The 11,468-nt window shown below is 36.5% G+C and overlaps 1 protein-coding gene across 1 annotated transcript in view; it reads right to left on the bottom strand.

Annotated features, from left to right (window-relative positions):
• LOC107044186 (proton-coupled amino acid transporter-like protein pathetic) overlaps positions 1-8,679 on the bottom strand; it is a 27,873-nt gene extending 19,194 nt beyond the window's left edge. Inside the window, exon 1 of the mRNA XM_015265982.2 lies at positions 8,097-8,679. Coding sequence (XP_015121468.1) covers positions 8,097-8,150 — 54 coding nt within the window. The 5' untranslated portion in view covers positions 8,151-8,679. The remainder of the gene's footprint in view (positions 1-8,096) is intronic.
• Between the last annotated feature and the right edge of the window lie 2,789 nt (positions 8,680-11,468).

Raw genomic sequence — 11,468 nt, 5'->3', positions numbered from 1 at the left:
AAAAATTTATTAAAAATCCCCTAATTGGCGCACCGTCACAATTTTTGTTGGAGAGGGTCCCCCAACCCCTCAGTAACATATTCCAAGTGGAATGGAGTCGGTTGGTGCATGCGTGTCCGTGCACCACCATTTTGTTCACCGGAAGTTGGGAGAAATGAATCTTAAAAAATTAATTAAAAATACCCGAATTAGTGCACCGTCACAATTTTTGTTGGAGAGGGTCCCCCAACCCCTCAGTAACATATTCCAAGCGGAATGGAGTTGGTTGGTGCATGCGTGTCCGTGCACCACCATTTTGTTCACCGGAAGTTGGGAGAAATGAATCTTAAAAAATTCATTAAAAATATCCTAATTAGTGCACCCTCACAATTTTTATTGGAGAGGGTCCCCCAACCCCCTAGGCACATATTCCAAGTGGAATGGAGTCGGTTGATGCATGCGTGTCCGTGCACCCCCACCGCATTCACCGGAAGTTACACAAAATGAATCTTGAAAAATTTATTAAAAATCCCCTAATTGGCGCACCGTCACAATTTTTGTTAGGGAGGGTCCCCCAACCCCTCAGTAACATATTCCAAGCGGAATGAAGTCGGTTGGTGCATGTGTGTCCGTGCACCCCCACCGCATTCACCGGAAGTTACACATAATGAATCTTTAAAAATTAATTAAAGATCCCCTAATTAGCGCACCGCGATAATTTTTGTTGGGGAGGGTCCCCCAACCCCCTAGCTACATATTCCAAATGGAATGAGGTTGGTTGGTGCATGCGTGTCCGTGCATCACCATTTTGTTCACCGGAAGTTGGGAGAAATGAATCTTAAAAAATTAATTAAAAAATACCCTAATAGGTGCACCGCGATAATTTTTATTGAACAGGGTCCCCTAACCCCTTAGGGACACATTAAAAATAAAATGACATCGATTGGTGTATGCGTTTATTGCACCCCTATTGACCGCGTAAAAACTTAGAAAAATAAAAAAAATATCATGAAAATCCTCCTCGAGAAATCATTCCCCACCCTCGTCATACATTAAGAAATAATAATAACAAAAAAAAATTGTTCGATTGTTTTTTATCATTTAATTTGTCTGGGAGGAGGTTTAAACTCGTGGCTACCGATGTAGCGTAGAGCGAGCGGCTACGGTGGGGGCCGTACAGTCCGCCTCACAAACTATACCCATCTCCCGCGGAACTGCTCCCGCCAGCTTCAGTCTCATTTCCTTAATGTTTAAATATTTTATGCAAATAAACATCACAAATGATCCGATTCAAAAAATAAAAGAATTTCCTCCCGAAGTAAAAAAAAACAAATTAATTTTTGAAATTAATTTTGTGAATATTTATTTACTGAGCTAAAACGTCGTTCTTTTTAACGGTGCATGAAATTTTCCTTTTTTTTTCAGTGACGCCTTTTGGATTATTGCATTTCAGTTAGTTTCTCCACATGAAGAATGGTCTTTAATGTCATTTACAAAAGGTCGGAAAATCCATTGATTCATCATCCCTCTGGTATCGCCCGAGACGGAAGTAGAACATAGACCGCAATCGTCCGACATAATTCAGGATATACTTTGGCAGAGGTGTAGACTATAGACAACTCCGCTACAATCACACATTTTCATGCCAAATCTACGACTGCCCAGCCTTGAGACTTCATTTTCATACATTATCGGATAGTTAAGAACCTCTGAAACTCAACCACCAGACATAATTAACTTCTTATCTAGCGGAAAAATAGCTCGACTGAGGTCGGAAGTTTTGACGATAGTGAGAGATCTTTAAAATATTAGTAAATGCTCTCATTTTTTAAATGTAAGCATATTCTATACTCTTGTATTTTATACGCTTGTCGTCGGAAATTTTGTGGGAGAGTAATACCTGAAACATGTTGCGACGCGAAAAACCTCACGAGATTTTTTTATTAATTAATTTATTAAAATTAAATAAATTTTAACCAAACTTCGGTTACGTATATTCGAAAAACAATAGCCAATTCTGAATCATCTTTTCAATAAAAAAAATCTGCTATGGAAACTTGAAATTTGCAAACACTACTCCGTCTTTGACGGATAAACGATTCGTGAAGTTGAGTTACATAATTAAGTTTTACAAACTAAGAGGACACAGTCTTTCTTCAAATTTCGGCATATGTTTAGAATTAAACCGCTCTCCAGTGCAGAGCACAACGGATCGTAAATTAGTCCGTTTCTAGAAATATTTTCCCAGTATGTCATAAATCTTTGTCAAGTAGTCTTTGTACAATAATAAAAGAGCTGTGCTCGAATATTCCAACACTTAAAACTGGCAAATTATTTTTTGCGTCAGAAATTTTCTCATGTTTATCATGCGTGAAATTAATTAACTCTTTATTATGGGATTTTCATTCGTCATTTGATTTCCTGAATCTCATAAATTTCAATTTCTTTCATGTTCCATTTTTCGCGAAAGGTATAAATGTCTTTTCGGAAGAGTCCGGAGGGTAGAGTAAACATTAATTTGCAATAAAAAATTTATACATCAATTTATAAATAATCCAACTATCATTATAAACATTCTGTGCAAATTTCAAATTAATGTCACTATTCACCTTTTTCGAATGGACTACCGTAAATGGAAAAATGAATTTGTCTTTTTGGAAAGGTCATAAAGCTTATTTTGGCCATTGCTGGAGTTGATTGGAGTGAAAACATCTTTTTTGGGAAAAAAATCTACTTGAGCCGTGTTACCGATTTGCTACTGACATTATCAGCACAGATGATAACGCCGTTTCGCGCTAAACGAAAAAATATCCATAAGAGCTAATGGATAACAGTCATCTTTGATTGTTAATAAATTGAAAACGAAATCGTCAGCAATTCTAGCAAAATTCATTCATAATCCAACGGTCATTATAAACATCCCGTGTGAATTCCAGATTAATAAGGTATTTATGGCGTGGTCAGAGGGAGTTGAAAAAATGTAAAAAAATGATTTTTTACATTCTTTCATTTTTTCAGAACTTCTATGCAAAATACCAGATAGCCTAGGAGAATGGGTGAAACACAGGAATTTTTCTAAGAAATGTATTTTAACACGGGCTCTTAGGGGAATTTGGAAAACAAATATTAAAAATAGAAAAAAAGTCGCCATTTTTCTGAAATATTAAAAATAATCCAATTGGCCTAGAAGAATTGTTCAGAACGGATAATTAAAGAACTCATGACAAATCGGAATTCTGCGTGCGCAACTTGGAATAGCGACAACGTCGAGGTTAGAAATGGCGAAGGGGTAAGCGCGGAAAATACAAATGGAGTCGTGATAATACGTTTCGCTATGGGAAGGAACATAACTGAGTGAATCAGTGCTGCTAACTTGTACCTCGAACGACAGGACGTTGTCACTTTTTCTATCCATATTAATAATTTTCCAATTATTCAAAAAAAAAGCTAGAAACTTAAAAAAAGGCTTGGAGTATGTGGGAAAAAAATTGAAAAGTTAATAAAAAATATTTCGAATACAAAGATGGTCGAAATAGATTGAAAATTTGTAATTGCAATATCGTTTTCTTTTGTTCATCGATTGGTTTTCTGCGGGAGAACAATAGATTTCCTTCCGTCTCACTTCCTACATGCCCACCCCGCCATAAAGACCTTAGTGTCATAATTCAGCTTTTTTGAAGGAAATGCCAAAATCTGCCACTATCTAACAAAAGCAGACATAAAAACGAGACGACGTCTTTCAGCGTCATCTCGAGAGTCCGTAGACTTAGGTGTATACATACATTCTATTCAACTATCATACATGCATTGTCTTGATTTCACCGAAGTAAAATTAATAAACGATTTGGTGGAATTTAAATTACATCTGTTGAAACTTCATTTACGGCATGCATGTTCACACACAGCTCGGGACTGACCACTGCAGTTGCTTTCCTATTCATTACATTTTTTCATCACTCGCCAGTGCATGAAAACGAATCAAACCACGTGCATGGCACGTTCTCACAAGCGCCACCTGTTATGTAAATAAAGCATCGACCGAGAAAGAATGCACCGTAGGATTAAGGAAATAAAATGTGGAAATGGGATTACAATTAGAGATGCGAAATGACCGTCATAAATATATTGCTTTTTGTGACGATCATATAATTTTTACATAATTGGCATCGTTTATTCGTTCAATTTATTATTGATTATCAATTATTATTTATTATAAGGTTTTTATGGAAGACTCGAAATGTATGTGTACAACTGTACAACAGTTTTTTTTAATTATAAAATTATGAAACATGTGCTCACATATATTTTTGCATACTCATGAGAGAATGATTACACTTTTCATCTTTGGAACAAAATAAACGAAGCCAAGAGTTCTAGATACTAAAGTAAGTAAACAAAGTCAACAGTTCTAGTTAATTAGAAAAAAAATAGATGAACAAAAGAGTGTTTCATCTATATAGATGCAAAATGACCGTCATATTTTTTCGGCCAATTGTGACCGTCATGGAAAATTTTTTTGTGACCGGACCGGCGGTCATTGGAGCCTCGTCATGTGACCGTCATTGATGGTCACATGACCACTTTATGACCGTTCACATGACGCCTTTGCATCTCTAATTACAATGGCATGTGATTGCTGCACGAGGAGCTCAAGGCATTGTTAAGCAGTTTGGAGGGAAAAAGAACGAGAGACCGCAAAAATGCGGAGAAATACCCGACCGTCCCTTTCCCCTGACTCAACAAGAGGGGAAAGGCGACCCGGTGGCGCTGAATACAACGAAATGGTTAGAACGGAGAGAGAAGTAGGTGGAAGAAAGAAGGAGCTCAGGAGGAAATTTCCATGACGTACCCAAGCGCCCCGCGCTCTCGGTCAACCATGTGTCAAATGTCAGTTTCAGGTAATTTCAGGGGATCCATGCGAGTGACGAGCTCAAAATAAATGATAGAAATTGTCCTGCATAATGAATAGCGAGGAATATTATAATAATGGAGTAATAATAATTATACGGAGAACAGGGAAATAATTTTTACCGCAACATGGCCATGAGCTGATTGTGACCGACCTTCCGGCCGTGGCAACCTCAACGAGGAAACAAAAAAAATTTCCTCTATTAAAAAATGGGGAAAACATTTTCGATCAACAATCTATTTCGCCAAGCTTATCTTAGCTTAGGAAATTTATTTCTAAAGATCTTTTCCAATAGTAATTCTTGAAAAATAATTATTTGTATTTTTTTTAGTAGAATGAAGAAATACATGGAACTTTTGTCACGCAATAACATTTTAATGCTTGAGAAGCTAATGGGATCGAACGATACGATCGGTGACATTGAATAGATTGGCCACTTCCATTTTTAATTAAAAAAAAGAAAATTCATTTTGCCTCAGCAATTGTCGAGATATGTGTGGAATACTTTTCTGTTTGGAAATTTAACTACTGAGGCAAAACAGGTTTTTTTTTCATAATTTTGAATAAATGTGTCCAGGTTTTTCAATAGCAAATATGAAAAACTGTGGTTTTCTAAAATAGGAAATAGGAAATTCATATAAAACGATTACAGCGTTATCAATGATTGTAAACTCGTGATGCGGAGATTCATGAGCCGTTAGATAGCGACGATAATCTCCCCTCAGTTACTGAACATTCAGATAAGTATTATGAAGGTGTATCATCGGAATTCAGAGGCACACGCAATCTGTAGTATTGATCGCTCAAGATATTGTCACCTTAGATCGATAAGATCATAGGTCATTCATAACTAACTGAATAAAAAAATAAAATCAATGATCGAGAGATTTGCCAACATCATTCTCTAATCCATATATGTCGATAAAGAATTAATCCTTAATTACACAAGTGATCAATTGAATTTTGCAGGAAATACTCGAGACAATTTTCATAGTTGAAAAATTGAACTTTTCGGATTTTTCTCAACTCCAAAAGCGATAAATTCCACTGGACTGGCAGTTCTCAAGTTTAGTTGAATGTAAAAGAAAATGGAAACTATCTATAGAATATTGAGTCCATGAATATTTTTTCAAGACATTGCATTCATTCAATCTCAATGTAATTTGGCTCCTTTTGCTCGGTGAACGTGCAACATTTTCAAACAACTACTCATCATTTTAAGTAATTATATTTTTTAAAAAGTCAGAACTCGATGAAAAACACCGCAACCAACGAATACAGTTCAATTGCATCGAAGTGGGATGGAAAATGAAACTCAAAAAACCGTTTACAGTCTGAATTATCAGCAATATTCAACAATGTTAATAATTGACAAACAATATTGATTCAATCGATTGCATTCAATTCTGATGCATTCCACTGACCTTGATGTTGGGTTTAATGAAACGAAATACTACTACTATTCGAAAATCTATCTTTTCATAGCTTGATAAATTTCAGTGTCAATCCATGAAATTCTTCAGGCCCAGGTTCGTAAAACTGTGTATATTTCATGGCGACCGCATGGCGGGCAAGTGCGAATCCTCTAAACAAAACATAGAAGAAGGAAGAAGGGATTATGCGTTCTAAGTGTTTCTGTTCTTAATCCTTAAGACTTTAGTTCTTAATTTTTTAAAGTACGTCTCGGTAGTCGGGCTCAGAACAAAAATCGAAATGCGTCTTCTACGTGCGACTGAACAGAGTTGAAGTCGAAATGAAATTCTAAAAATTATTATATCATTCTATCCATAATCCCAATACCGTGGACTAGAATTCACAATTTATTGTATTTCTAAAAAAATCCCCATTAAATCACCGTTAAATACTTCAGCAATGAATTGTCAAAAGAATCGAGACCAACAATGCAATGTTAATTAAATTACCCGCGACTGTCCATCATTATTGATTTACCCTCGCGGTCGCGTGTGTCGTTGAACCCTCGCTGTATACCTCTGATACAATTACATGGACCCTACAGCCCACCCTCGCCCTCCGCCTACCCCCATCCAGCAATACCCCAACAGAACTCAACCTATTCCCTGTTCTATAACTCCTAAACTACCTTCAATCACGCGAACAATCGCCGCCAATCATTGTGCACTTCTCTTTCCCATTCCCTAAAAAGCCCCCCCCCCCCCAAGTTTTCGGATCCTCCGTAAAGGACTACCTCGTATCGTTACGATAAAAAACTATGCCATTGAGTGCCCGGGGGGCCCGTTGGGGTGCCCAAAGACATGCGAAAACAAAAAGGATAAAAGAATATTGAATAATGAAAAGGTAGTGCGACGGTTGGCTCCACGAGTAAGTTAGGACTTGTCTGACAACGAGAATGCTGCGCGCGCATACTCATCGGGGAATCCAATAGTGGATATTGTGATGTAAGAAAGTAGAAAGGTTTTCGTTTGATTGATGCCAAATGGACGATACAAAAACGAATCAGTAAACGAACACGAAGACAAAATATTGTGTTCAGCGAATGAGTCAGCGCGCAAACGCCGAAGCGAATATATCACGGAATTAGCATTGATGCGGAATGAACAGGACAAAGTTGCGCAAAATGTGAGGACTAATGAGTCAACGAGGAAACAATAGCGAGTGTATGATCCGATTGAGGATTGCGCTTGCGTCAGGGCGAGGAAATTGTCCAACGTGAAATTATGGAAAGCCTCAGAATAACTGACTGAATGAAAATATTGCTGAGCAAATGTGTAAGATTTGAACCACTTCTATTCGCGCATATGTAAACTGCGCATGCGCTCGCGCGAGATCATTTTCAAATTGTAAATGTTGATGGAAAATTAATGATGAAATCAAAATGGAACAAATTCTACCCTAAATCGACAGATGTGCCACTGCGAGACATATTGTCAAACTATCAGAATGAGCGAAACGAAATCTCAAAAATAAGATAAGTCCCGTTGACCGAATTCTGTTCCCGAATTTAACCCTTGCGCATGCGTTGGCGCTTCCACATTTTCAAACATTCCACAGCCCTCGGCTTAAGGCATCGCACGTAATCCATAATTGTTTTATTATCTCTTGAATCCCGGATTTATCATGAATTGATAGATTTTTTCACAGAGTTTATTGACACGAATAATTAATCGCGATGACATGTGGGTGTATGAAATAGATAATAAAATAGATTAAAATCATAAATTCAACTCACCTTGAAATCACCCCCGTGAATCGGTGTTGCATCGCTCGACATTCTGCGCGACATATTCCGTTCTCAAGGAACCGATTTCCAATATTTATTACCAGTGTATCGCCTTCTAAGAATTAAAATATTCTCCTTCACTTGGACACCAGGCAAGATCTCAGTCGATTGAACAATTGATGTGAACCAGACACATTCAATTAAAATCAATCAAAATTCGCGCTGACACTCCCGGGTGAATGCGCGTTACATAAATAACTCGTTACAATTATATCCACAATATCTACAATGTATTTATAGATATATACATATATAATAAATATGTCTCCTCGTCTCTCCTTTATCCTTCAAAAAAAGAAAAATTAACTTCTCTGTTTGTCTTTCTCTTTTTTTTCTACACTGTTGTTAATTATTTATATTGATTCGTATTTTTAGTCTTAGATTCCTCGTTCAGAAAATGTAAAAATAAAATAAAAAAATAACAACAAATGCCACGTTTCGGCTTGTCTAAGCCAAAATATCTCCGTGGAGTTGTTCTCGTTCCGATTATCGGAACGTCTCAACGAGGAATGAGGAGTCGCTACTCGCTACGATGTGGGAGTCCCTATTTCGTTTTGAGTACTGGTCTCTCTCTCTTCCCGTCTCTCTTACTCCCCTTCATTTCACGTCACAGCGTTTCGCTTCCCATGATTTTCATCCCCTCCACGTTGACTTTGCATCGAATCCCCTCCACTACGCAACCCTCCCCCCACCACTGCTTGTGTCTATAATGAGGCTCAGCCATTGTCCCCTACTACTACTGGTTCTGAGCTCGATTCTGTCTAGCTACGGGTGTCCCCTTCTTCAGGGACAAACACTGCCCCTCTTTTGTCCACGAAAAAAAAAAAAATAAAAGACACAAAGTGTTTGAATTTTTTTGGAATGCATCTGCATGGTGCCTTCGTGTCACAAAGGTTAGTATTTTGGGGTTCTCGATCAATGGGGAAAATGAGGAAATGCGTGGAATCTTTTTCTTGGAAAACAGGTTTCTGGGGTCGGATCTGCAGAGGGGGAAAGGGCAGCTTTGAAATGTTTCGGCGGTTGGGGGAGCGTGAATTAATTGTTTGGGAAAGAAAAGAATTTAGGGGAATATGATTTTTTTTCAAAGAATGGCTGTTTTTGCTTCAAGGGCTAGGGAGTTATTATTTTTTTGAGAGATTTCGAAGTGAAGGAAGATATAAATTAATTTTCCAAGTGAATGGATTTGGGAAAAACTGTTTGTTTTGGTGACGATTATTTTGGACGATTTCTTTTCTTTTAATGTCTTCGTTTTTGATGATTCAGTAGATGAGATTTTTTTCCAAGTCCAATGCAGAATCAGTTGAATATTGAATATAAAAGGTAAAAAATGAGTCAGTTGCATTCCGTAGAGATTGTTTCGTAAAAATCGATTATTTACTTTCCGTGAATATTTACAAAATAACTCGGATAATCCGTTTACCACTTCATTATCTTGAATTTTTACCTCCGACTTTTATTTCCACTTATTATGAAAGGGAATTTGCATGAAGTTCAGTTTTCTGTAATTCTCCTATTCACACAGTCTGCATAACTCATAGATAGTTGAATGGAAAGAACTATGGAATATTGCTTAGATATTTTATAATAATTGATTGAAAATCAGACTTAAACCTATTCTTCGGCCACGACGTCACAAAGTGACATAAGTAATGCTGGATAGCACTCCCGTCGATCGAATGTGAGGAAATAGGATGTTGCCGTCATCCATTGGTAGGGATGGGGGATGTTTTTAAAAACATCGATTATTTAAAAAATCTATGTGTTTTCTCATTACACAGAAAATTTTTTTTAATAATTTTTTTCATGTCTTTTTTATTGAAAATATGTATTTAACAAATACAACACAAAGAATTACGTTAAAATGATAAGGAGCTGAAGAGTCAAATTTTTAATCTCGAAATAGGGTTGTTGATTAATTAAAAACAATATATTGAATATTTTCCGTAGCTGGACGTTAGCTATAATAATTGTTGATGTATATATATATATTATTATTGATAATAGTTGTAGACGATAGACTCACCTAAAAAACAATAGACGATTGGATCTGTCCATTTACCCTTTATAAAATAGATTATGGTCGACGATAATTACTTCTGATTGCGGATAAATTATGATTTTTTTATTCTCAACTAAATAAACATTATTATTCGATAAAAAATGAAAACTGTGTCGGCTTGCATGAAAAATCGATGTTTTTGATTAATCGATAAAATATCGCCCATTCCTATTCATTGAATAAGGCGCATGTGAGGATCGGGTTAGGTTGGCTCAAGTTATTCTGTGCTTGGTGCAGCGTTCGATCACCCTTGTGACGTCATTGGCGATTTCAAAGCGTTTCGTGTAATATTTCTAATATTTATAAACGAAAAATCAATTATTTAAGGCCGATATTTGAGATTAAAAAATTGAAAAAAATTCATGCAAGTTTCCTACTTTCCTCTTCTCACAAGAGATATTTCCTGAAATTCTTCTCTTCTGTTATTCGATGATTTATGTAACATTAAGTCTAAATTTTTAAGTCAAATTTGGCAAATTGTTCCTTTTTTATGATAAAAATAATGGCAAATAATTTCAAAACAATCAGGCGGCCTTGATTGTCACACCTCTGGTTCATAACGCTATCTCTCGGCGAATTTGCATCTTGAGAAATTAAATCAGTGTGGCCGAGAGAAATGGGGTTATCTGGCTTTAGTATCAATCACAGCATTATTTGAGAAAAAAAACTCATAAATGAATGAGGAAGAAATGAAGGATCAGCGCTTCTATTCACTTTATTCTTGGCACTGTAGCGGAAGTAGTGTTTCGTAATAAGTCAGCGACGAAGTTTAAGGAGGTGTGACATCGTTATTCCCCCTATGCGAAAATTTTTCATGCTTTTTATCAAATAAAAAACGACACTATGAAATTGTAAAATTTCTCATTGAGTATTGAACTTCTTGAAGTCTAATAAATTAATTTCAATAATTTCTTCATGAAATAAAAATTGGAGAAAATATCCCTAGTCATACATCCCAGATAAATGAAGATTAATTTGGAATGCAAACAGAAATGAACATCTGTATGTGAGCTCATTGATAAAAGCAAGTAGGTTTCATGAACAATCTTTTTTAATGAAAGAAATTATCTGTCACGATCAAAAAACCAATCGACTCAAGTACTCAAGGTTTCATTCTTGAGAAATATTACTAGGCCTGATAACACAAAATAGTTTTTGTCATTCCCGCCGTAAGGCAGCGTTTCACGGACGCTGCCTACGGCCGTCATGATAAAAAATATTGTTCGTCATACGGCCAAAAAATTTTTTTCTGACGAATATGA

The sequence above is a fragment of the Diachasma alloeum genome, unplaced genomic scaffold (genome assembly GCF_001412515.2).
Source record: "Diachasma alloeum isolate Michigan unplaced genomic scaffold, Dall2.0 Dall_scaffold_00682, whole genome shotgun sequence".
Taxonomy (NCBI): Eukaryota; Metazoa; Arthropoda; class Insecta; order Hymenoptera; family Braconidae; genus Diachasma; species Diachasma alloeum.
The sequence above is the reverse complement of the archived record's forward strand: the minus strand, read 5'-3'. Positions and strand labels throughout refer to the sequence as shown.